The following is a 26,027-nucleotide window of genomic DNA, read 5'->3' as shown; positions in this document are numbered from 1 at the left end:
ATGATTAAGGGACTTTGTTAGTCTAGTGACTATTATTTTTCGGGTGAGGTGGTGGAGGGAGCTTTCTTTTTCAAAAATAAAACAAAGGACGTTTTAGTCATTATCTCTTAATTCCAATTTAGTGCTTTTACCCTGCAATGTAATTTCAAATTTGTTTGATCCTGGTTTCAAATTAATTTGCTTCTGCGGGAAATCCATTGAGATTCCCCCTTTTTGCTATCAATACAGCGCACACTTCTGCAACCGTTCCTATTCTCTTTTATATTCTCATTCCCACTCCCTTCTTTGTTCCCACTCCATCAAAATCTGCCCATCAAACGCGGCCTAATGGATGGCCTTCAAATTCCACCTCTCCGCGCTTAATCTTTCTCGGGACTAAAAGGTCGAAAGTGATCATTCCGATGGCTTTTCATCCATAACACATATAAGAAGGGGAGAAAATTCTGCACATTTCCAATGTGTGGTAATAGTACAAAACGAATACCAATACTAACAGTTTCGAAATTCAATGCATTTGTGCCAAGGCAATCTCAAGAACTACGCCTACAATTTATCATATCATCATATCAAAATTTAAAAGGATGGGGTATAAAATGTGGTACTAATAAAAATTAAACAACTAAAAAATCAAGGGGAAATCGCTGTACTAGTGGCGGAATTTCGTAGCCTAATAACTGTCTCAGTTCTGATCCTTGCCCCAACTAATATGATGACTTGGAGCGTATCTTTCATCTGCAGCGTTCAGTTTATTTTCTGTGAAGTTCTTCACTAAGCAATCCTTAATACAGGCGCCCCCAGTGAAGACCAAAACTATTTCATCCTTTCATCAAGCAAAAATATAGGTTCAATTTTTTTGTCACAAGACTGAAAAGTGATTCTCAGGGCCATTCCAGGATGATAAAATTTGCAAAAATATAGGGGATGGCAGCAAATCCACCCACAATTTTATATCGTTTTGCCATTTCAACCAAACCTTTGACTTCCCAAATTCATCTTGAAGAAAAGCTCAAGCCAGAAAAATTTAGATGAAACCTTTTTAACTTGTCTCTTCGGTGTCTGCCGTTGTTCACACCAACGCTCTTCTCGTAAACTGACTATGGTTCCAGGATATGACAATTCCTGACAAAATCAGTAGAATAATTGACATACTTGGTCCAAAATGGCCGGAGATGTTCAAAGCCAATTTCCAACCAGGGTTTCGACTGCCCATTGTAGTGGATAACTGCAGCCTTCTTTACACTCTCAATATTTGTTTTATTCTGATATCCCAAGCCAAGCATGTGCCAGGAGGGATCAATTGGGTGAACGTGACCTTTAAATGCAATTAAAGCAGGCGGTAAGGTCCCAAGCTTCCACATGGTCAGGTTAGACTTCAGATTCTGCAACAGAGGAGTCACCAATATTATCCTCTTTCAGGAAGGGGAAAAAATAGGACATAAAACTAGATAGAAAACCTATGTCCACGCGTCTTCCTACACCACTGCCTCATAAATTAATATGTGAAAATGTTTTAGCCACTCAATCCGTTCTTTTAAAATAGCACTACATTAGCAAGCAAGATAAATTTACTCAGCAATTAAAAAATTAGCATATTGTCAATTATATTCTACTTGGATTTTTACCTCTTTAAGCCAGGAATGGTATGTCTCTTTTATGTCTGTTTTTCTCCATGCGCGCAGATCAAAGATATTCATGCCGTAAGCCCATGCACACTCATTGGGGTCCAAATGCTTTGCAATAAGGGGGTGGGAAAAATTAAAGTAATTTCTAAAACGCTTAGACATAACCCATTCATCTTCACCTCTGCAGGTTTCAACAGCTCCGTTAACTTTTCCTTCTAGATCAATTTCCCAAAGTTGAGACAAGTCACGCTGAATTACCACATCATCATCTAGAAAGACGACCTTGTCAAGGTTTGGGAAAAGCTGTTTGGCACACAAGGAAATTAATCAGCAAAAATAGTTTCAACACCACCAACCACCCGCCCCCAGGGGGGCTAAAATCACTCAGCCACTTCATGGCTTGCCAGAGGGAACAATTTTTTCTCCGTTATATTCTGTAAACATAACGTATAGATTTGATATAAACCAATCTCTGTAAGCTAGTAACACCTTATGACATATTTTTACTACATTTCTTATCTGCTCAAGTACTATGATATGAGAGAAATTCTTTTCAATACCCTAAACTTATATCTGCCACAAAAATTTCAGTTCAATAAAACTTTGATAGCCCTGTGAAGCACCATTTTGTCGAAATATAATCATCTTATGATAACCCAGAATATTTGTCACGTTCTAAGGTTGATTGTTTTACTCCTTTTAGACTCCTTCCCATAAATATTAGATTCACGAATGAGAAGAGGAAGGAGACAAAAAGATAGAGGCAGAAGTAACTTGTCTACAAGAAAATCCTAGATGAGGAGTTGACAAATCTAACTTGCCTCTGGTAAGTATATTCGGAGATGGTTGAGTAATGATATGTACTTTGGACTTCGAGACATCAATTTTGAAGCAAAAGTGCGTGGAGTTGTATCACTGAGATTGGCTCCTGCAACATGATTCCCATGGTAGTAATTTCTGATCCCATTTTGATTTTCCACAGCTTCAAGTACTGGAACATTTTCTCTAGTTAACCAGTCAAACTGGTGAATACCTTTGACTTCAACTATAGCAGGGTAGGCAGGATTAAGTGCAAACCATGAGTGCATGCCTGCATAAGTTTTCTTATCTGTGATGACATGGAAGACTATCTTGTCAGGGTTCAACGATGACTGGACAGTGGAAGTAACAACTACTGAGGCAGCTAAAATGTTATCGGTTGACACAATAAAATGGTGGTAGGAGTTGTCAGACAGTAGAGGAAGTAACTCTGGAGGTGGAAGTTGTTTGCGTGCATGAGCATTTGAGGAATATTCATCAGTCAAACGCAATGATAGACAATGAATCCCTTTAGGGATTGAACTTGCTGCAATGTGCTTGTTCATTAACTCTGCAAACTTGGACTCTCTGATATCTCTTTCAAATTTCTCCATCTGCATAAAGAAGCATCACATCATAACAAAGATAAACAAATACACCATTTTTTACACAAAATATTGCTTGGGATGAGCAAATGTAATCAAGACGTGAAGGCATGCATATGCATCCTCACTACCCACATTATGAAGTAAATATCTCTTCAAAAACTAAGAGAGACTATAACAAGAAAGGGAGTTGGACATGGGGAAAAAATACCATAAAGTAATGTGCTGCTCTCAAAATGAAGCCAGAAAGGAGCAATCAAATCTTTTATATTATACAGTATGTCCAAAGTTATTCTTGCCGTACTAGGTCATTAGACAAAGCATTGAACTAAATGGTCTTAGAACAATTTGGCCTAAAGGCCACAATTTGAGAAAATTGGGATTCTCCAAAGGTATCAGAGAAGAAATTTCTATAATCAGGTGATAACAGTCATAAGCAACTACCCAAAGTAGTTCTCCGAGAGCAGAAGACTATGGCCTTTAGACCCTTTGCATTCACGCGTTCACATATTCGGAGAGAATGTCACAATAAAATGTTATGTATGAGGCCCTCATCTCATATAACATTAGTCCACTTATCTCTCTCTATCTCCTTCTGAATGCGCCTTCTACAATCCATTTTGTGAATGAAGAAGATCTGGGCCAAAGAATAAGTTGCTATACTTGTGCAAGAAGTAGTAGGATGAAGAATTAAAGACAAGTGGAACCACAAACTGCTAAAAGCAATTACTTTAACAAATACAAAAGATATGAATGGTTATTAAATAATCATAAAAAAGCATGTGATGTCGGATTCCACGTCATATATTAAAACACAGTTCAGTTTTCAACAAATTAGACTACAAGAACGCAACATATTCTCAAACTCCTAACAGATATAATAAACACATGACAATGATTTATCAGTGATGGGCACGTAAAACAAATTGAAGGTGAAGATAACGGTGAGGGTAATTTAATACTGACAATGTATTCTACTAATAAATAGATGTTTAGGGTTAAGTAGCTGTGCTGATTACACTGATGAAATGGAAAGATGCTTCAAACCAACATACAACATGGAAGAAAAGAATACAAACCATAAAAAACATAGAACTGAGCGCACTCACATGTTGGAGGAAAATGAGAAAACTATCTACTAGCTTTATAAGAACTATATTAAAAATATATCAGACAAGATTACATAACCATGTCTTGAACCAAAACATGTGGGGTCAGCCATATAAACAAGTATCAAGTAAAACCGAACAGACAAAAGCTCCAAGATGTGCAACATACGAATAATTACAAAAATAATTAATTTAAGGCAAGAATATTTCATCTCTAACATCTCTAATCGCAAAAAAATTATAATTTTCGTAGCTACCTCCCTGTATTAGAGTCCATCATCAATTGAGTTGTTATTGAGGAAAGCAAATATACACTATAATTTCCATGCCAAAGGTATATAATAACCACAGATTTCATGATGCAAACACCATAATAAGCATCTTTCAGTTGGAAAGCAGAAACTTCGGCTTTTTAAGTCTTTTTTTCCCTTAAAATTACTATCAGGAGGGATCCACGTTAAGTTTGACCAGGTCATTAAGCACTTACAGCATCCTTGTAAGTAATTAAACAATGTTCCAAGGTGTACATAAGGAAAAATCCGCACAAACACCCAACACAGCTAAGCCTTGAGACTAAACAGTGGGCTTCCGTCACATATAATAAACTAACGCTTAGAATAGTTTCCATTTTCTCTTCATAATTCTTGGCTGCTGATAAGGGAGACAAACAGTCAAACCCCACATCATACAATGATGCAGATAGATGGCCTTACAACGTAACAAAATTAAAACAGTGCTCATAGAAATCATAGTATCAAAAATGCAACCCAACTTAGACAATAACAGTGAAATCCTTTGCAAGTTCTCAAATTTCATTCATTAATAAAAGTATAAAACAATCTCAAAACTAATTTTGAATATACTATCTGAAACCTGATGTGTTGTTCATGCAAACGACAGCTGACTTCAGTTTCAGACAATGATTTCCCTTCTCAACCTCAATTAACTAAGAAGCGAATAATACTTCAAATAAATCTCACAAGCAACTTACCATTCCTCTTAACAAAAATGCAAATGTCTTAGCATCATATTGATTGTTCTTCACATCAGAAACCAGTTGTTCAAAGGAATCTGGCAGCTTTAGACCATCTGGAATTTCCCCACTCCTGACTTCCTTAAGGATCTTGTAAAAATCTCTAACCAATTTCTCCTGCACCATAATTATAACCATAAGGGTTCAAATAAAAACTATTCATCCAAAAATTTTGCCTGAAATCTACTTGAAGCTGACAGAAAAATGAAACAAGCAATATTTACCCCTGAGTCATCAACCCTACCAAGAAGCCTGGGTCCTAACCGCCTGCCCAAACAGCCTAGAGCACAAAAATAAATAAGGTGAAAAAAAGAAGTCAAGGATCTAAAAAGAATCAAGGCATGAAAGAAACAATGAAGTTTAAGAATCTAATGTAACTAACATACAGAAAGCAGCCTGCAACTAGATAAATTTAAAAAGTGATAAAATCAGATAAAGCAAAAATTGTATTAACTGACTCATAGCAGTAGAAGCCATCTGTTATTAACCAGGGACCTTAAAAAACAACATTTATTACCCCAAGAATTAATTAACTAATGATAAATGAAGATAGTTTCAATTATAAAGCACATTGATTTGTAACATGAAATAGTGAACAGCGAGCTAAGCAAAGCAGTGCTTGTTTCCATGAGATAGGAACATCTTGATAACTAATTTTGAGTTCAAGCGCAATAAAATTATGCAAATTAAGCAGCTAAACAATCCAGGAACTTCCTGATATGAATATTCTTGCTAGGAATAAAACTTCTATTATGAAATTTAAGTATGCAAACGAAATCACGTAAATTGCCAAAATATATATATCAATGTAAATTTATAATTCCTCTAAATTCAGGGCTTGCATTTGTCAAAAGCAGGGTGGGGAAAAAGAAAAGAAGATCAGAGAAGCGTGAACATGACACACTATTAACCCAATGTTGAAGCCAAGATCTATGTCAAACAAATCAATGGACCGACTGGTAGTATCAACAGGATCAAAACACTAAGAAATTAAAGGTCAAAATGGTAAGTTTATATTAGAGTACCAAATGAGGAGCACTTGTTGACACCTTCAAGGGTAACAACTGCAGTGAGAATGAAAACAAATGGCAACAAGAACGCAAGGATGAGGATGGTGTGGAAGAGGGTTCGATAAGAAATGTGGCGAGCTGCGACCTTGACCTTCATCAAGTCAATAAAGCCATTGTTGCTCGATATCGTGATGCTTCGCATGCTAGGCGAGAAGCGAAGCTGCATCGTCGTGTACGCAGCTCCGGTCGTTGCCGTCCACAACAACCCTAGCAGAGTCGCCGCAACTTACTATATCTATCGACAGCCATAGCATCAATACACACACCATCAGATCCAATTCCACATGCCCCAATAAACCACCGGCAATGCCCCTGCGATAGAGTCCGGGATTGCAAGTAAAATTTAGATCTATTAATCCGAGTTCTGCTCAAATCTGTGCCTTTCTGTGGCCTTCTGGAAGACCGCATTGGGCGTTTAGCAAACCAGTTTCACAGAATCAATCAAACACTTCCAATTTCTGGGTTACAATGGAGTTCCTCTCCCATAGATCAAGCGGGGGAAGCGCAGAGAGGATCAGGAGCGGGCAGTCGGGGGGGAGAGAGAGAGAGAGAAGAAAGTCGAGCCCGTTGTTGTTGGTTGTTTGTGTAGTAGTAATAATCTTCCGTGGTTTATGCGGAACTTTCTAATTGGTCCAATCTATAATTTCCTTTTCCCGGAAAATCATAAAATAAATAATAATAATAATAATAATCCTTCAAAGGGTCAAAAGAAAAGCGTGCAGGTTACATGTTAGAGAGGAAAATGCAGCCCCATGGAGAGAGGCAATGTGTGTTTGATCTCGAGGTTAGGAAGGAGGGAGGCGATTTTGGGGCTAAATTTACTAATTTAGGGGGCTTCCTATGTTTATGGGCAAGTCTTAAAAGCAGCATGTGGATAAAATCAAGTTGCGGTTAATTTTAGTTTAACTCTTTTTATCTTTTGTGATTTGTGATTTGTGATTAGTGTGAGGCTGAGTAACAAGTGGGGAGAGGCAAATTGGCAAGATGTGAGGGATGAAAAGATAGAGTGCTATTTTTAAAATAAATACTCTTAAATAGTGACTATAGAAGGTCTTCGTTTTTTTTTTTTTTTGGTTACACAACTATAGAAGGATATTGTTCATGGCAATGTGAAACTGGTGATACACAGGCCACGCCTGCAACCAGGGAATGGTAGTATTTAAGCCGATCAAACTATACCATAAAAAATATTGTGGGCTTGATTAGCTTGAGTCCTAAAATTGGTACGAGTGTTAAAACAAATTTTATCTGATGATACAAGATATCGATTCTCTTTCTGGTATTTTGAAGTCATCTTATTAGTGCTTTCTATGGGCTGAGAACAAAAATCTCATTATACCTTAAACCAGCATAAGATTGCTCCTACAAATTGTCACTAAATTATATTACCTCCCATCATAATTATAAGAGCTAGTTGATTAATTTGAAAAGATTAAAAAAATAAGTTAAGTTAGTTATTTGTAATAAATAGGTGTTGTTTTTCCTAAAATATTCTTGCCAATCAAGTGTGTTGGTTAGAACTCTCATTATTAGAAGGACTATCTTAGAAAAAAATATAAATATTAGAGACAAAATGAATTTGGATATTATATTTATGATTAAAATAAAAGCCAAACAAAACTTATATTAAGTACTAGAGATAGTATCTTATTAAAGTTGAGGAGCCTCTCAACTATTTCCTAGTCTATTGATATTGTTTTTTAAGTATTGTTATTTACATGGTTTAGTAATCTATTTATTAAAATATTAATTGATTCTGAAACAACATATAGCTGATAAGTAAATAACAAGGTGATAAAATACCTTTAGGTTAACAGATATCAAATATCGTAGGACGAGTAAAAGTTTTGAGTTTGAGTCTTCTTGATGCATAGAAAACAATTAAAACATGATTCATCTTGTAAATATTTAGGTTGAATCGTTATGTATGAACCCAGGTAAAAGTGCATTCCATGGGACCGTTCTCCTTTTTATTAGGGTTTTCATAAACACTCTCGGGTCAAAATGATTGCATTTTGCATACAGATCAATCAAGGCAGTTTCCAGTTCTGCAATGACCTCCGTTAGTTTATGCCTTATCACCCTTATGCATGCAAAACTTGTCAGGGGTTAAGGGAAATTAAACTGGCACAATCTGATATAAAGAGAAGCAAGCTATGCTCACTCTAAATCGGGTTTCGCTCCTTCACGTTGCAACATATGGAACAAAGCATCAGAGAACTTCTCGAATCACCATTCATATCGTAACCGTTGATCAAGCTCGCCCAATTCAACCACCACATCGTTCTCATTCATCCTATTCGCTAATGGATGAATCCCTCTTGCCAACTCCACAATCCACATTTTCTTATTATGTGTCGAAGCTGTTGGTTATTTACCACCATGTGGGAAAGTGCCTAAGCCCTGTCTTTAGTATAAAAATTATTTTGACTTTCAATCTCCTAAATATAAGACCTCAATTTATCTTGTCTTTATGCTACTCTTAATTCTTAATGTAAGATCTCGTTTGACTTTTATTTTAGTTCTAAATATAAAACTCAATCCACTTTGTCTCTCATATTTATGCATTTTTTTCCAAAATAGTCTGTCTAATAATAGTAGTTTTAGCTAATACACTTGATTAACAAAGATATTTTTAGAAAGACAATACCTATTTATTACAAATAACTAACTTAACTTATTTCTTAATCTTTTCAAATTAGTTAACTAGCTCTTATAATTAGATTGGAAGTAGTATTTATCTGTATTTTTTTCAAAATACTCCTTATAGTAATTTCACAATTTAAAAATTTTATCAAATTGTAGTCATAACTAATACACATAATTAATAGAAAAGACAACACCTATTAATTATAATTAACTTATTTAATAAACTTTTTTAGTTTACCTAAATTAGTAAACTAATATTTATATTAAGTAGCAGGAGTAGTAGAAGATAAAAGGCATGATACTTCTTCTTCCTCGGTGCGGCGGTGCCCATTAGCAGCAAACACGATTGTCCGAGACAAATTCACGACACACGATTAATTCATGTCAGGAGTTATCTTGACACTCGCCTAGCAAATGTGAATAGTGTTTATTTCTTCTCTTCTAACTAGTCCATGGGAGCGAACAATGTTCAGTGGAATTGACACACCAAGAAATTTGCACCATTACGCAATCATTCAACGAGAACAAATGACTTTGCTTAAAAGAACAAGAGGAGAGTTCGAGTAACAAGTCAAGAGTTTAAATGATACAGTCAAAATCGATTTGCAGAACCATGATTCATTAGAGAAGGAAGGGAGCCCGATCAATCTGAAATCCAAACAAATACAGCTTACAATCCAATTGTGCAAACACAATCAAAAGTCAATCGACTGCTACAAAATTACAGACAGAAACCGGCGGTCTTTCAAGTCAAAATTCTTACACCCTTGCTCTTCGTCAAATCACCTCTAGTTTCCATCTTCAAAGGCAATGGCGCAGTAAATATGACCTTCCCTTCATTTTTACAATCATTCTTGAGATGCCTTTTGGAGCTTTTTTCGCCATCACTGCTCTGTGCCGATCCTCCATTGTCCAGTATGGCTTCCTCATCAACTTCAGCACCACGAGAAGAATCCAGAACATCTTCCACTTCACTTCTAATATTCTCCAAAATCTCTTCCTGTTCATCGCTAGACGAACTTCCATCCAAACAAGTCGCATCTTCACTTAAAGCCGGTTCACAAGTGTTGCTGTAGATCTTAGAAACACTTCCACTCTCTGCAAAGCTCACGCTTTTCTTCGTTCTAGGTTGACGTTGAATCTCTTGCCTTTGAACAAAAACCCCATTGTTAGTTGGGGATGCTCCCGTTCTCCTTCTGATTACTATACTGGGATCATCATCATCATCATCATCATCGTCGTGTCATCGATTATATGAAGACTGCCCTCAGATTTTACGTCCCCCTCCTCCTTTGCGGAAAGCTTACATAATCGGCTAATCCTGTCCACTCTTCCCCTAAGGTTCTCCAACAGTCTCCTCTGATCACGACCTAAAACCCCATGTTTAGAGTTTAAAACTCTGGATTTGTCCAAGTTTTGACCAAACCTCGCATTCTTCGTTGCTTTGACTAAACGCAAATGCTTTTTCACAGCAACCCCTTCAATGGAGTCCAAAAAGTGTCCTAAATCTCTGCTAATGGACCCCTTCCCATCCCTGACCATCGGATCGCAGCACTGGAAACATCACAGAAAAATGTTGGAAAAAGAAAAACGGAAATTAAAAAAAAAAAAAAGGAAGAGCAAAGATTAAAAAAGCTTCTAGCGACTAGATTACTTCGATAGAATCAAGCTGGAGAAGCAAATCCATGACCTCGCGGGAAAGAGCTGCATAATCAACGTGGGCGGCATTGGAAAGCAACGATTTCAGAGCATTAAATCTCGACTTGATACACCCGAGCTCCTTAAGCTGCCTGAGGGTTCTCGATCTGCGAACAAGGAAGGCGCGGAAGTGGGTTTGAATGACACGAGCTGCCGTGTCCCGAAGGGAATAATTCAAAGACGGACGACAGCCATGCGAAGAAGAAGAAGAAAAATAGTGCAGAGAAGATTCAAGGGCTTCAATTCGGCAGAGAAGGGAGGCGATAGCGGAAGGGGACTGTTGTTCGTGTTGACGCAGGCGATTTTTAGAGGAATATTTATGGTATTTGTTCTGATTAAGAAACCTGTAGGCCTCGGATTGGTCGCATTGAGTGTAAAGATTTGGTGGAACAGGATCAAACTGACCAAGAAGTGAAGCAATGGCTTGGAGCAACTGGTCCGTTGATGGTGGGGGTGAAGGGCAGCTATAGGGAGGATGGTTACAGTAGCAGTGGGCGGAGGCGGTCGGGAGAGGCGGAGGTTGTTGGTGGCAGGGATGGGAAGGGTGGTTTGGGCAGTAAGAGGCCATTCAGTGTGGCGTCGGAACCCTCGGGACTCGAAGATCACGGGACGATTGGCGAAGAGAGCAAAGGAGGGGAATTTTGGGGTGGGGCTGGTTCAGTGAGTGCGGGTCCACTGATTCCAAGCGAAAATAGTCGTCGACGACACGTCGGATCCGATGGGCGATGTAAAAGTCGGAGTCCGCTTTATGGAACGACAGCATCATAAGGAGGCCTGCTACGTTCACGTGACTTCAAGGATCACTGATAAATGCTAGTCTCATCTAGCTTTTTTTAATATTAAAATTTCATTGAAAATTTTAAACATAAAATTAATTAATTTTATTTTTTATATTTATATATTTTTTATGATAATCTCTTTAATAATAATAGTTTTAACTTCTAACTAATACATTTAATTAATAAGAATATTTTAAAAAAGATAACAGATATTTATTATAACTAACTAATTTAAATTATTTTTTAAATATATTTAAATTAATCAACTAATTTTTATATTTAAAATAAAAAATAATATAATATAAACAAGAAAAATTTACAATGAAGTGCCACATGAGAATTCTAATTCTGAAAATGTCCCCCGAAAGCTCTCAAGATTGCGGAGCTTGGCATGTGGGGGAATGAATATGTGACGTGTGTGCTCAGCAGATGATGATATGGCCATGACGTGGCAGTGGAGCCTGAGTTGATGGGGCGCAGGTACCCTATAATTGATGCGCAGTGATAAACACATAAAAAACACAGATAAAGTGATACATATGAAATGGGCTTCCTTGCAGCATAATCACACAGATGAAGCGCCACAAAGCCCAAGAACAAACAGGAGGCAGCAGAAGAAGAATAAACAAACAAGGAAACCAAACCACAGATACAACAATAACGATGCTTCTTCGATAATTTTAATGCTATTATGATTTATGAGTTGTAAGTGACGACTGTATAAAATGCTTACTAATTGGAACAAGAGTAGGATTCATTCGTATCCCATGCTGACAAGAACCGGTTGATCCTAGTTTCATTGGAAGTTTGGAACCATGCAGGGGAAATAAAAATGTTCAGAGCCTTCTCTTTCATTCAATGCACTAATGCAGCAAGAAGATTATCAATAATTTCTCTCCAAGACTTACTATAAACCAAAATTGGCCGTGGCACCTCGACTGGTAATTGCTACCCCTAATCATTAATATAATATATAGTTAACTAATCCGAAAAGATTTAAAAAATTACTAAATTATTTAATTATAGCATATATTACATTACGCCTCTAAAATACTTACACAAATTGTTGGATTATATATTGATTTATTTTTTGGAAAATATTACATATCAATTTATAAACGAGACAAATTAATTTTTTAAAAATGATAAATATAGACAATTTAAAGCAATTTAGTACCTTTTTAAATTTTTCCAAATTAATTAAATAAGTTTTATATAAAGAATTATTAAGAATCGGTGTAATTCACATAATGCAAGTCATGAGAATTACTAGAAACCAAATATGGGGTGGTCCTATTTTTTTTAAAACATGTGATTTGGCTGTCAGGTTTTAAAAAAAAATACTGGAGGGTCCATAAAACCCTTGACATTAGGTCATGCAACTGGCAGCTACGGACATTATTGACCCTGCACAATGCTACGTGTTATAATCTAACATGAGAGCGCAATTAAATTTTTATTTGTAATCTTTTACAGGACAAAAAGTATTAACTAATTAACTAATTTGAATAAATTTAAAAATTAGTTAAATTAATTATTTGTAATAAATAAGTGTTTTTTTTCTAAAATATTTTTACTAATTAAGTGTTATGTAATAAAATATTTAACATGTACAAATACTATAAGAACTATCTTAAAAAAATATGAAAATAAAAAAATTAGAATCTTATATTAGATTAAATTAAAAATTAAATTAATTTTATATGAAGCAAATTTGCATTTCTAACTTTTGCATGGATTTCGGCACAAAAAAAAAAAAACTTTTGCATGGATGGATTAATTTGTTGTAATTTTTTATACTTTCCGGACTTTTTTAACGGCTAATAGAAGAACATCAACCTGGTCCCAGCTCCCGCCGCGTAATATAAGTATGGAGGGCGGGGATTTCCTTCCGTTTTGCAATAATTAAAGGCCTGGACAACTGAATTTGAAGGGGGCGCGCGACGCGACAGAGACTCCAACGGTGCTGCTCAGATACAGCCAAAGCTAGTGCATAAAATATCCCTTTTATCATTTATCATTATTTTATCTTTATGTTCTTCTGGAACATCAAATATCTTTCGATGGTGAGGCCGGAGACTTTTTATTTTTTTGATTCCCTACCTAGTTTACCAGAATTTTGCTTCGATTTGTCGTGCATAACTCGGCAAATTTTAGAGTTTAGACTATATATGCAACAACTCTTTTGCTAATACTTAACCATTATGAGAAAATTGTCAAACAATACGTATTTCGCTGCCCATGTCAACGGCCAATACTTGTGATGTTTTTTTTTGAGCAAAACAGTCAATTTATTAATACCAAAACAAAGAGATACAAACACCAATAGCCAATAAGACCAAAAAAGAAAAAACACTCACAAAGAGCCTAAACATACAACCTAAAAACACACCAAAAAGACAGAAAAAAAATCTAACAGAAGGCCTAAAGCAGGAAAAGACAAAGCAACAGTTTAAGGATAAGGCCGACTAGCCAATTCCTGTCATGATCTCAGAAGCAACAAAGGAATCAGTAAGATCCAGCTGCAAAAAATGCCAAAGAGAGGATGGTGGCTTAGATAGCCATCCGTGAGGTACCATTCCTCTCATAACATTAGCTGCTAAGCAATCCGCAGCTTTGTTCCCCAATCTGGAAACCAAGGCTAGATCCCAGTTCTTCAATACTTGTGATTTTAGATCCCGTCTTTACAAAGTATTAAAAATAAAGAAAAAATTATGACTGAGATTAAAAAAATATGTTAAAATAGTGTTTAGGATGACTAATTAATTATTATTTGAAATTAAACAAACTCATATATAAAATTAGGAAATACGATAGAAGGCGATGATATTCCTCAATCTCACATAATCTCAAATAATAAAAAATTACTCATATTAAATACTATTTAATGCTTTTTTTAATTCCAGTTATAATTATCATCTCTCATTCTTAATCTTTCGTGTTAAATGGAGCTTAAATTCTTAATCCATAATTCCATATCCCTTTGGCTGTATTCAGAGGGATCGGCACTCGGCAGCGATATATTCCGCTGTTATATCAATCTCTCTCTGTTTCCTTTTGACCAGGAATTGTTATATTAAGCTCTCCGTGAACAGAGATGGGTTGTTGAAATCTTCCTAATTACGGGCTTGTCATTGCTAAATTAATATCCTCTCTCTCTTTATTATAAGTTTTAACTAATTAATCTATGAATAACAGATAATTAGTTAAAAAAATACATTAAATGCAGAGACAAAACCAGTTTGAAATTTATAAAATAAATCATACCAGTTTTTAAATTTGAAGCTTATAAATAAGACTATCTTAATTTGGAACTTATACTTTCCTCAGCCCCAGAAATTATTTATTCTATTCAAGTCGAGCTTAGTAATAAATTAAGATTGATTTTATTTTTGCTTATAAAATAATGACTTGTTACAGTTATCCATAAACGTTTTTAACTACGATAGGGGCTGTATCATGGTGTGTCACCAATAATGAAACAAGTACCCCGTAAAACGGAAGAGTTTGACTAGTAATGCGTTTGGGATTTTGTGTCCTCCTTTCCTCTATCTTCAACGTGAAAATTAATAAAATAATCACCCTCAAAATGATCCGCTACTGATATTAAATTTTTCTCTTTCTCTCTAAATATACCCTCAATTAAATGTCTCTTTAAAACATACATCTTACGATATCTTATGATTCCCCACATTATCGACCTTGTAAAAAAAGTAAGTATAAAAGTTGAAATATGAAAATAAAGGCATAAAAAAAAAAAGCAGGAAGTACTTTAACATCAACGTATAATATATTAATTCACTATCAAAAGCTTTTTTCAAATGTTATTGATTTTTATTATGCATTAATTATTTGGCACTATCTCCCATCTTTCACAGGATAAATATTAAAAAATTAATTAAATTTATTATTTGTTACAGCTATGTGTTAGTCTTTTTAATCCAGCCTTTGTATTGGATGATTGAAATTATAATTTGGTAAAAATCATTTACAATTAATAAAGATATTTAAAAAAAAGATGGAGATTAAGTAAATTGCGGTGAAACCTTTTACAATCTAACTCTTGTATATTAAGGAAAAAAGTGGTAACCAGTAAGATGAAAAGACAACGCACCCCAAGTTTATTTTTCCATTAAATCGTTGACGTTAATTAAAATTTAAAATAAAGTAATATTGCCTGCCGCTTAGTCCGGCTGTATCCTTGTTTTGAATTGTCTACTAACTGCCAGCTATCTCCCAGAGAAAATTCCATTCAAACCTTCACAAGATTCATTTTTTTCGCCGTCTCAGATTATTTCGGAACGATACAATGACACAGTTAAGTGAAAATAGTGTATAATGTTTAATGTTTTTTTATTTTTGAAAATACTACCTCTGCATACAAAACCCTATTTGACTTTTATTTTGATCTTAAATACTCCTCCGGTCCTTATTATAAGACCCAATTTGACTTTTTATTTGGTCCTAATTATAAGACCCAATCCATTTTCTCTCTTATATTTATGTATTTTTTTCCAAGATAATCCTTCTAATAATGATAGTTTTAGCCAATATACTTAATTAGCAAGGATATTTTAGGAATGACAACACTTATTTATTATAAATAACCAACTTAACTTACTTCTTTAATCTCCTCAAATAAGTCAATTGGGTCTTATAATTAGGACCGGAGGAGTACTATCTCCGGTCTTTAATATAAGACCTTGTTTGACTTTTATTTTGGTCCTAAATATAAGATCCCAATCCACTTTGTCTCTCATATTTATACATCTTCTTTCAAGGTAGTTCTTCTAATAATAGTAGTTCTAACCAATATAATTGATTAGTAAGAATATTTTAGGAAAGACAACACCTATTTATTACAAATAACTAACTTAACTTCTTTCTTTAATCTCCTCAAATTATTCAATTGGATCTTATAATTAGGATTGGAGGTAGTATAAAACTCCAATACCCTTGTCTATCATATTTATACATTTTTTTCCACAGTAGTCCTTCTAACAATGATAGTTCTAGTCAATACACTTGATTAGTAAGGGTATTTTAGGAAAAATAATACCTATTTAGGACAAATAACTAACTTAACTTACTTTCTTAATCTTATCAAATTAGTCAATTGACTTTTATAATTAAAATCGGAGCTAGTAGTATATATAGTAATAATTGAAAAATAATACTACTCCTCCGGTCCTTAATATAGGACCCAATTCTTGAGTCAGTTTCGGTCCTAAATATAAGACCTATTTTTCATATTTATCAATTTTCTAACTATGGATACTCCTCAACCATAATCAAGTAGAAGAGAGAGGGGTATTAAGAAAGATGATTGTGGTGTTTTAGAAAAAATGTATTACTTTTTTTATAATTAATTAACTTATTTAACTTCTTTAATAGTTAAATAGATCTTATACTATGGATACAGAGAGTAAATTTACAATCCAAGTTCATGTATACCGGGCTGAGCACGGGAAAGAAGAGTACAGCCTCACAATACCGAGAAATGGAAAGCATAGCGGTGACACGTCACGTGGCATCCAATATAGAGCACCAGCAGCGCAGATGCAGAGGCTGCATGAAGATGTGATATCAGGCAACAAAATCTTCTTTGGACGGAAGCCTTGCTGTAGCTTTAATCAAATAATGAAGTGCGAGGACTCGTGATTCGACATTTTCCATTTTTCAACACCAACTTCATTGGAGAGAGAAACCGAGCTGTGTCTCAGAAGATAAGAAAGCTCGTTCACTCTCACCCTCACTATTCTCGTGTGTCTGTGATCTCAGAGAGAAATAGCAATGGCAACATTGCAGTTCTCTGTGAATCCAACTAGAACGGAGGCATTTTCTCGTTGCAATTCTGTTTCTGGACTCATCGGTCTCACCTCCAAATGCTCCAAATCGAGGTTGTTGCTGATCGGAAGGACAGTGAAGTCACGGCCTCTGAGGAGGTCTTTTTCGGTGAAGAATGTGTCCAGTAGTGAGGCGGCGCAGACAGTGAAGGACCCTGGTCATCAGCAAGGTCTGAATGTTTTTTTTTCCCTTCTTTAGCCTGAATTTCCTCAGGCTTTCGATGATTTTGTTCTCTGATGTTTACTCTCTCTGCAGCCTAGGTCTTGATCCTATGGTTTAGTCTCAACTTTGGTGGCTTGATAGTTAATACTTAAGCCATGGCAATAATGAATGATTATACAAATCGAATGATCTCATCCTTATCTATTCCGCCGGAATCTTGTATTTGTTCGTTTCAAGATTCTAGAAACATTTGTTTCAGAGGGAATCTTTAGGACATGGTATGCGATATTCACCCTTCCTACATTTTACCTTGTTATCATAGAAAAAAGATTGAAATCTTAGTAGCATGCCAGGAATGCATCATAAGTTGTGCTCTGTTGATGATATCTCAATTTTTAACCGTCAAGTTCTTATCCAACTCATTCGAGGGTGTGCAAAGGCTCCAGGAATGTAGTTGTAGGATTGGCTATTGAGAATCATCTTAGTAAGCTGGCTTATTCTTGCAACGAGCCATGACATGTTACTATGTAGATGATAGGTTTGGATCTTTTTTTTATGACGACATGGTAATGTGTTTTGTTGAAGGGGATATGGTATACTGCAGTCAAGAAGCAGTCCCTATGCAAGATCAACTTTGTCCAAGACAAGGACTGCTATTTTCCTTTTCTTTCTTATTTTTGGTTTCTGTATATTTAATGGGGGTGTGGGAACTAGGGATGACATGGAAGGCTTTTGATAGAAATTATTCCTCCCCATTGCATGTTAGAGACACCTCTATAGGATTCAAATTGATCTGATTAATCGTTACTATTTGTGGATTGTTTTAGAAGCTGCCACAACCAATCTCAGTAGCCCAATGACACCGGACGCTGAATCTATTGCCTCAAGCATCAAATACCATGCAGAGTTCACTCCGATGTTTTCTCCTGAGAAGTTTGAACTTCCGAAGGCTTTCTTTGCAACTGCACAGAGTGTTCGGGACGCACTCATAATAAACTGGAATGCTACTTATGATTATTATGAGAATCTAAATGTTAAGCAAGCATACTACCTTTCAATGGAATTTCTTCAGGTCTGCGAGGACTTTAACCATTAGAATGACTTTTACAACTGTTCAAGACATTTGTTAGTATCTACAACTTGTTTTTATGTATCATTCTATCTTTCAGGGTAGAGCTTTACTTAATGCAATTGGAAATCTAGAGCTCACCGGTCCTTATGCAGAGGCGTTGAGCAAGCTTGGTCATAAATTAGAAGATGTGGCATGCCAGGTGAGATATTTCCAGTCTTGAAACTTTTGTCCTTGTTTAAATTTTATGGTGCCTTTTTTTATAATGTTTATTTGATTTGTTGCCACTGGCCTGAGTTCTTGTCTGTCTAAGGCGAAGCATGTCAGCATCCCATTGAACTGTTTCCTAATTTCACCTTCATGGGGGTGAGGCTAACATAAAGCTTCAGAGCCTTATATGAAAATCATATAAATTTACAGCACCTTGCGATTCTCACTTATGAGGCAGACAAGGTTCATTTTGAAATCATCTACAACGCTGTTGGTTTGTTCATTGCTCACATTTGTGGATAACATAGGAATTGCATTATTATAATTTATAATTTGCTCTGACTGTTAAATGCTCATCAAATTCTACACACACACACACAAATGTATATATCAATTTTATAGGTAATATAATGTGTTAAAGTGAACCTCAACATAAAAATAACTGAATCAGGTGTAAGCCAAATATCTCTACTCCAAATAAGCATTACAGTCTTCAACATGGATGAGAATTCTCTTACAAGGGAGGTCATTTGGGAGATTCAGGCGACATACTGCATTGTCTTATCATGTCCCTTTTCCTTCTTTTCTTTGAGACATTCCAAGACTGTAAATGTTGCTATTTCTCTAAGCGCCGAGGCACCAAGAGCAGTCGTCTACTATATATTTAATATTTTGATGCACTTTCTCTATTGGAGTTATAATAATCCTTTTTGGATGATTATATTAGGAGCCAGATGCTGCACTTGGAAATGGAGGTCTTGGGAGGCTGGCCTCCTGCTTTTTGGACTCCTTGGCAACTTTGAATTACCCAGCGTGGGGATATGGACTTAGATACAAATATGGCTTATTTAAACAGCTGATTACCAAGGATGGACAGGAGGAAGTTGCTGAAAATTGGCTTGAGGTTTGCTTGATTACTGATCAACAATTTTTCATGTCGTATACTTAGGCTTTAATATATTAACTTTACGCCTATTTATTCTCTTAACATTTTCCTTAATTGAAATCTTTTCTCACAGATGGGCAATCCCTGGGAGATTGTCAGAAATGATGTCTCATATCCTGTAAAGTTTTATGGGAAGGTTGTTCCAGGATCAGATGGGAAAACACATTGGACTGGGGGAGAAGATATAAAAGTTGTTGCGCATGATGTACCAATTCCAGGATATAAAACTAAATCCACAATCAACCTGAGACTTTGGTCCACAAAGGCTGCATCAGAAGATTTTGATTTAAATGCTTTCAATGCTGGCAAGCACACTGAAGCATGTGAGGCTCAAGCAAATGCTGAAAAGGTACTTTGGATGCATTTACTATGTGTAAAAATATTTCATATGGTCAGTTACCATATTTCACAGTCTGCTATATTACGTAAATTCTTTCAGAGAAGTTAATTGAGCTTGAATCTGGTAGACAGTGCTTGGATGAGTAATGCATATTATGACAGCATCTTACTTGTTCAGCCGACTGACAGTAATGTATAGTTTTCTTGGATTATACCAGCACTCTTCAGTAAGTCTTTATCTATTGAACTGTGGAACCTTGGATGCTATGTCATCCTCAAACTCTGTACAAAGCATCTCAGCAACCCCTAACAATGTGTAGAGTTTCTAGATTGTTGCTATTTCTTCACTAGTTAATGGAAAATGAAACTACATTTTTTATACTGTTATGTTGCACATGCAGATATGTTACATACTCTACCCTGGTGATGAAACAATAGAAGGCAAGATCCTTCGTTTAAAGCAGCAGTATACTTTGTGTTCAGCTTCTCTCCAAGACATCATTGCCCGATTTGAGAGAAGATCAGGAACAAATGTGAATTGGGAACAGTTTCCTGAAAAGGTTGCTGTGCAGATGAATGATACTCACCCGACCCTGTGCATCCCAGAGCTAATGAGAATCTTGATAGATGTGAAAGGTTTAAGCTGGAAGGATGCTTGGAATATTACTCAAAGGTAACATAATGGTTCATTTTTCTTTCTGCATTTCTTTTACCCAATATTATGTTATTAATAAAATGTTTGTTATCTCGCACAATGATCAAGGACTGTAGCATATACAAATCATACTGTTCTGCCAGAGGCATTGGAGAAATGGAGCTTGGACCTCATGCAGAAATTGCTTCCTCGCCATGTTGAGATCATAGAAATGATTGATGAAGAGGTAATATGGAAATATTTCCATATAACTCTTACCTTAGAGTTTGGGAATTAACTTATTTGTGATGTTCATGCTTTGCAGCTGATTCAGACCGTAATTGCTGAATATGGCACAGCAGATTTAAACTTATTAGAGAAAAAATTGAAGGAAATGAGGATTCTTGAAAATGTTGAATTGCCTGCAGCATATGCAGATTTATTTGTTAAACCCAAGGAGGCTGTTGCTAATTCTGGTGAAGAGCTTGAAGATGAGGAAGAAGATGAAAAAGAAGAGGTGGAGGAGGGAGAAACAGCAGCAATTGATAAAATGGATGGAACAGACGAAAGTCAAATTGAGGATGAGGAGGAGCAGTTGCCAGAGCCACTACCAAAACCACCAAAATTGGTCCGGATGGCTAATCTCTGTGTTGTGGGCGGTCATGCAGTGAATGGGGTTGCAGAGATACATAGTGAAATTGTGAAGGATGAAGTATTCAATTCATTTTACAAGGTAAATATGTCAAATGGCTTTGCGGTTGAGTGGTTTGGTTGAGGGATGTTTTTCTAATTATGCTCTCGTCCATTTTCTTTATTCAGGATAATTAAGAACTTCAGAATTTTATAACTTTGTATCTCTGAGAAATTCCTTGCAATTGTATGGCTAACCTCTACACCTGTGTTCCTTGCAGTTGTGGCCTGAGAAATTCCAAAACAAGACCAATGGCGTAACACCAAGAAGATGGATCAGGTTTTGCAATCCAAATTTGAGTAAAATAATAACTGGGTGGTTAGGTGCAGAAGATTGGGTCTTGAATACTGAAAACTTGGCTGAACTACGAAAGGTAATCACCATTATTTAATTTTTCTCATTGTTATAGTTATGAATCTTATGATTGTGTCATTAATTCATGCTGAGCAGATTAGTGCCATTTATTTAGTTTGCAGAAAATGAGGATATGCAGATCCAGTGGAGGGAAGCAAAGAGGATTAACAAGATGAAGGTTGTTGAATTTCTCAAAGAGAAAACAGGGTATTCTGTCAGTCCTGATGCAATGTTTGACATCCAGGTCTGGTGCTATCTTAAATTTTTCCTTTCTTGCTCATCCACTTTTGATTGGGCTTTAAGTTTTAAACATAGTGTAAAACCTCAATCAGGAAGTAAAGGATTTAAAAGGTGCATCGCAATTATCTATATCTGAAATGTTACAGCTAAAATCTTTGGTAGCCCTTTGAAGTTTTGTCAGCTGTGTGGATCAATGGGTTTGAATAATGCCATATGCTGAGTGTACAAGTAATTCATTACCAAGTGTTTTAACATAATTGTGGCTTCTGTCCAACTGAATGGATTTATTTAGGTAAAGAGAATCCATGAATATAAACGGCAGTTGTTGAACATTTTGGGAATTGTTTACCGCTACAAGATGATGAAAGAAATGAGTGCTAAAGAAAGAAATGCAAAATTTGTTCCACGAGTTTGTATCTTTGGGGGAAAGGCATTTGCTACATATGTGCAGGCCAAGAGGATTGTGAAGTTTATCACAGACGTCGGGGCTACAATAAATCATGATCCTGAGATCGGAGATCTGCTTAAGGTAAAAATGACTTTCTTTTTTGAGAGTTCTTTTTGGGTTTTCGTATCGTTCAACATTTTTTCCATTTAACATTGACTTGTTAACCTGCTACTGGGTGAATGGTTCTCGAGCTTTTTAGTTCATCATTTGACTGATTGTTTAAGCCTGCTACTGAGTGTGAATGAGTTCCAGATCCTAGCCTCAAAACATTTCATGAACTGTGTATTCATGCCAGTACACAAGTTTCTTTTTTGCTTATGCAGTTCCAAGTGCCTTTATCTTGAACTTGAACACTAGTCCTTCCCCTCTTACCTTTCGTAACAGCTTCCTCCCCGGGACAAGTCACATTTTTCTTTTGACTTGATGTATAGTATAATTCTTTTAAATGATTATGGACCTCAATCTAAATTTTACGGATGGAGTTAATCAAGATCCTATTTGAAGTGGAATATTTTTATTCATAAATATTATAATTACTTTACATCATGCTTTGTTTAGTCATTTTCTGCAGATAGGCAGCACAAAATATTATATCCTTCATTTGTTCGTGATTGTTCAGGTTGTTTTTGTCCCTGATTACAACGTCAGTGTTGCTGAGATCCTTATTCCTGCAAGTGAATTGTCACAACATATCAGGTAGTTTTACGTGCTACAGTTGGTTTTATATATGTATATAAATTCAATTCTTTTGGTGGTTGCTTACAGTACTACTCCTTTCGGTTATTTTTAGAAGACTATTAACTACTTTCCTAAAATTTAAGGAAACTAGTTAAAATTAATTAAATGTCAAACAATTTTACAACTTTCCATAATCATCCTTTGATTGGCGTAGTTCATTTGGGGGGGGGGGTATGGAGAGATGATGGGAAAGCCATTAATTATGCAAGGAGTAAAAGAAATAAAGGCATTCTTGAAAATGAGTTCTAAATGTTTCATTAAGTTTTTTTTAAAGGGTCTTGTATCAAGAACAAATGAGCAGTCTTATAAACAGGACCAGAACAAATGATCAGTCTCAAAAATAGGACCAGAAGGAATATTGTATTAGGACCCAATATGACCAATCTACTAGTCTCGGTAAGTAAAGGCTGCCAGCACTATCGATTCAGATTTAGTTTATTGGTACAATTAATGCAGGCATCCCCAGATATGATGACAGAGGTAGAGACATTTTTGTAGAGCATAAGGCTGTATATCTAACTTTTACTAAGTTCAATGGCAGATTGAGACTTATACAGTGAATTATTCTAGGCATTGATCAATAATCCCATGTTCAACTTTGATTATAACCCCCATTCCACATGGTAACTGTGTGGGCTTCCTAATTGAATTCATGGTTAGGATTACCGGTGTGTGCCATTTTTATAGATCCCAGCTTAAAGCTTGGAATGGTTGTGTTGTCTCCGAAGCATAAGCTGATAGGCACTTTTCGTTAATGATATATAAAAGGAATAATGTTGATAGAGGGAAGAAAGTACAGCTTGTAGGATAGGACATCCTCAAACACGAAATAGCTACCCAAATAAAAAACGCCTCTAAAGCTAATACATGTGGTAGAGCTGGTCGATCTCTTTTCATATCATATAAAGTGACCCCCTCGTAAAACTCATACGCAGAGTACTGAGGAGGAGCTGCATATAAATCTCACACCACAAGATATGCAAGAGTTAAGATATGTGCCTTTTGAAAATGCATTCGATCCTCCCAACCTTACGAATCAGAGAATTCATGAATTGCACGTTGCTGCAAAGTTTGTTATAATAACTTCAGAGAAACGATCCTTGGTATACTGGGACAATATGTACTAGAATCACATTGATTTTTGCGAGTCAAACTATTCTTGGATACTAGGACAATATATATATATATTAGCATCAAATTATGTTCTGTGAATCTATTAAGGGAGCTGTAGAAGCAATCCAAATGGTGGGACATAATAGTTAATATTGGTATTACTTTGATGCCTAGTCACTGTGTCTAATCTTGTCTTTCCTGTTTACCTCCATCAATAGTACTGCTGGAATGGAGGCCAGTGGAACAAGCAACATGAAATTTGCCATGAATGGCTGCTTACTGATTGGAACATTGGACGGGGCCAATGTTGAAATAAGGGAAGAGGTTGGAGCAGACAACTTCTTCCTCTTTGGTGCCAAGGCTCATGAAATTGCTGGGCTTCGGAAAGAAAGAGCTGAGGGAAAGGTTAGTCTTATACTGTTACTTATCCGATGCCTCCCAGGCAAGCCATTGTACTTTGGATTGTTGATATTCTTGATGCCATCATGTTTGGAACAAACACGCTCATCCCTAAAATTTTTTAAAATTTGATTTGAGTCATTGCCAGATTTCAAAATAGAAAATTCTGATCAAAGGTTCTGTACATAATTTTATATTGGTGAAATCCTGAAAGTGTGTTGTTTCCTTAATAACCTAATTGGCCTTTTGATGTAGTTTGTGCCTGATCCAAGATTTGAAGAAGTTAAAGACTTTGTCAGAAGTGGTGCTTTTGGGCCTTACAACTATGATGAATTGATGGGATCATTAGAAGGAAATGAAGGGTTTGGCCGTGCCGATTATTTCCTCGTGGGAAAGGACTTCCCCAGCTACATAGAATGCCAAGAAAAAGTCGATGAGGCATATCGAGATCAAAGAGTGAGTTCGTGCATTTTTTCAGTTCATGTGCTAATAAACTTCGCTGTTATTGCGACTATGCTAGACTCTGGAGTTCATGAGATACTCATGATTCATGGGAGCGTGACCAAATCCCATGGTTGTTCACTACACAGCCAAATTATATTTTTGTGTTTTCATTTATATGTTTTCAACTTTTCGTGCAACCCAGACATCAATTGATTATATTTGGTATTCCATAGGCATAGCCCATTCTACTTCTCTAGACATTAGATCAGCCAGGGTAGTTACTCATGAGGCACGGATGATATCTTGCCCAGATTTGGACCTCCATGAGTCAAGCTTTTCTTAGGAATTATCAAGTACCACGTTATACTGTTATTTCATGTGAATATGTGGCGTTAACACCTGAATCTTGTGGGTGCAGACATGGACGCGAATGTCAATATTGAATACAGCAGGCTCGCACAAGTTTAGCAGTGACCGCACGATTCACGAATACGCCCGAGATATATGGAACATTGATCCAGTCCCATTACCTTAGAAGTTGGATGCCTTCATACATTGCACCAGAAATATGGGGGCGCCTGTCATGGCCCTGATGACCACCGCTTTCGCTTTATCAGATTTCCCCTGAAAATAAATAAAAGCTTTGGGAAGACTCAAGAGTAGCAGCACTTGAACAATCTACGGCTATGGTTTTGGCGCGAATAAGCTTGCATCCTTCTTTTACTCGTTTCTGTGTGGCACCGGAGCAAAAATAAAGTTCCTTGTATTGGCTGCAGATGATCGTTAAAGAAATAAAATATATCATGAATTTTGCTCCAAAGTGTGTCAATCCATATGATGAGCATAGTCTATAGAGATCTTCATGTGGCAGGATATCATTATGTAAGTCGTGTTTTACTGTTTAGTTTTACTTAAAACTGGAAACATTTTAAAGCATAAGGGTGCTGAGATATGCTATTAGACTATTAGTTGGACTATAAATAAATAATGCCATTTATTATAAAATGTTGAATAAATTTTTGGTTGAAGA

At 36.1% G+C, this 26,027-nt stretch overlaps 4 protein-coding genes across 6 annotated transcripts in view; 1 reads left to right on the top strand and 3 right to left on the bottom strand.

Annotated features, from left to right (window-relative positions):
• LOC114752030 (chaperone protein ClpB3, chloroplastic) overlaps positions 1 to 18,793 on the bottom strand; it is a 25,270-nt gene extending 6,477 nt beyond the window's left edge. The window contains exons 1-2 of the mRNA XM_028940745.1: positions 18,782 to 18,793; positions 10,006 to 10,010 (exon numbers count right to left, since the gene is read on the bottom strand). The gene's annotated coding sequence lies outside the window, so the exon portion shown is untranslated. The remainder of the gene's footprint in view (positions 1 to 10,005; positions 10,011 to 18,781) is intronic.
• LOC114752032 (probable galacturonosyltransferase 13) lies at positions 407 to 6,796 on the bottom strand. Of its 2 annotated transcripts, none has more exons than XM_028940751.1 (6): positions 6,217 to 6,796; positions 5,392 to 5,447; positions 5,126 to 5,284; positions 2,444 to 3,034; positions 1,623 to 1,925; positions 407 to 1,379 (listed from the first exon to the last, which is right to left on the bottom strand). In XM_028940751.1, exons 1-6 carry the CDS (start codon positions 6,401 to 6,403, stop codon positions 1,095 to 1,097), a joined length of 1,581 nt encoding a protein of 526 aa, XP_028796584.1. In that variant the 5' UTR covers positions 6,404 to 6,796; the 3' UTR covers positions 407 to 1,094. The 2 variants fall into 2 exon arrangements, with proteins under 2 accessions (XP_028796584.1, XP_028796583.1); XM_028940750.1 differs by having other exon boundaries at positions 6,193 to 6,795.
• LOC114752035 (BAG family molecular chaperone regulator 8, chloroplastic) lies at positions 9,401 to 11,253 on the bottom strand. The gene is given in 3 exon segments (XM_028940754.1): positions 9,401 to 10,109; positions 10,112 to 10,440; positions 10,541 to 11,253. Coding segments are annotated over 3 exon segments (1,419 nt in total). The 5' UTR covers positions 11,153 to 11,253; the 3' UTR covers positions 9,401 to 9,631.
• LOC114752031 (alpha-1,4 glucan phosphorylase L isozyme, chloroplastic/amyloplastic) lies at positions 16,941 to 26,027 on the top strand. 2 transcript variants are annotated; one of them, XM_028940749.1, is made up of 15 exons: positions 16,941 to 17,379; positions 18,203 to 18,444; positions 18,542 to 18,643; positions 19,379 to 19,555; positions 19,671 to 19,946; positions 20,338 to 20,609; positions 20,700 to 20,817; positions 20,896 to 21,303; positions 21,482 to 21,634; positions 21,731 to 21,859; positions 22,148 to 22,384; positions 22,923 to 22,999; positions 24,373 to 24,559; positions 24,809 to 25,009; positions 25,416 to 26,027. In XM_028940749.1, exons 1-15 carry the CDS (start codon positions 17,157 to 17,159, stop codon positions 25,530 to 25,532), a joined length of 2,919 nt encoding a protein of 972 aa, XP_028796582.1. In that variant the 5' UTR covers positions 16,941 to 17,156; the 3' UTR covers positions 25,533 to 26,027. The 2 variants fall into 2 exon arrangements, with proteins under 2 accessions (XP_028796582.1, XP_028796581.1); XM_028940748.1 differs by having other exon boundaries at positions 16,942 to 17,379; positions 18,200 to 18,444.

The sequence above is a fragment of the Neltuma alba genome, unplaced genomic scaffold (genome assembly GCF_004799145.2).
Source record: "Neltuma alba isolate B1F8T4 unplaced genomic scaffold, ASM479914v2 tig00007216_pilon, whole genome shotgun sequence".
Classification (NCBI taxonomy): Eukaryota; Viridiplantae; Streptophyta; class Magnoliopsida; order Fabales; family Fabaceae; genus Neltuma; species Neltuma alba.
Note: the sequence above shows the minus strand (reverse complement) of the source record. Positions and strands in the feature narration are given on the sequence as shown.

What these genes read in the sequence shown, in the direction of transcription:
- LOC114752032 (XM_028940750.1), bottom strand. Translation starts at nt 6,403, where the DNA reads ATGCAGCTTCGCTTCTCGCCTAGCATGCGAAGCATCACGATATCGAGC. An exon ending in CATTTTTGTTAAGAGGAATG is followed by an intron (nt 3,035 to 5,125) that starts GTAAGTTGCTTG and finishes TTCTTTATGCAG; the next exon opens with ATGGAGAAATTTGAAAGAGA. An exon ending in ACCATTCCTGGCTTAAAGAG is followed by an intron (nt 1,380 to 1,622) that starts GTAAAAATCCAA and finishes CCTCTGTTGCAG; the next exon opens with AATCTGAAGTCTAACCTGAC.
- LOC114752031 (XM_028940748.1), top strand. Translation starts at nt 17,157, where the DNA reads ATGGCAACATTGCAGTTCTCTGTGAATCCAACTAGAACGGAGGCATTT. An exon ending in TTTCAATGGAATTTCTTCAG is followed by an intron (nt 18,445 to 18,541) that starts GTCTGCGAGGAC and finishes TCTATCTTTCAG; the next exon opens with GGTAGAGCTTTACTTAATGC. An exon ending in AGATCGGAGATCTGCTTAAG is followed by an intron (nt 22,385 to 22,922) that starts GTAAAAATGACT and finishes GTGATTGTTCAG; the next exon opens with GTTGTTTTTGTCCCTGATTA.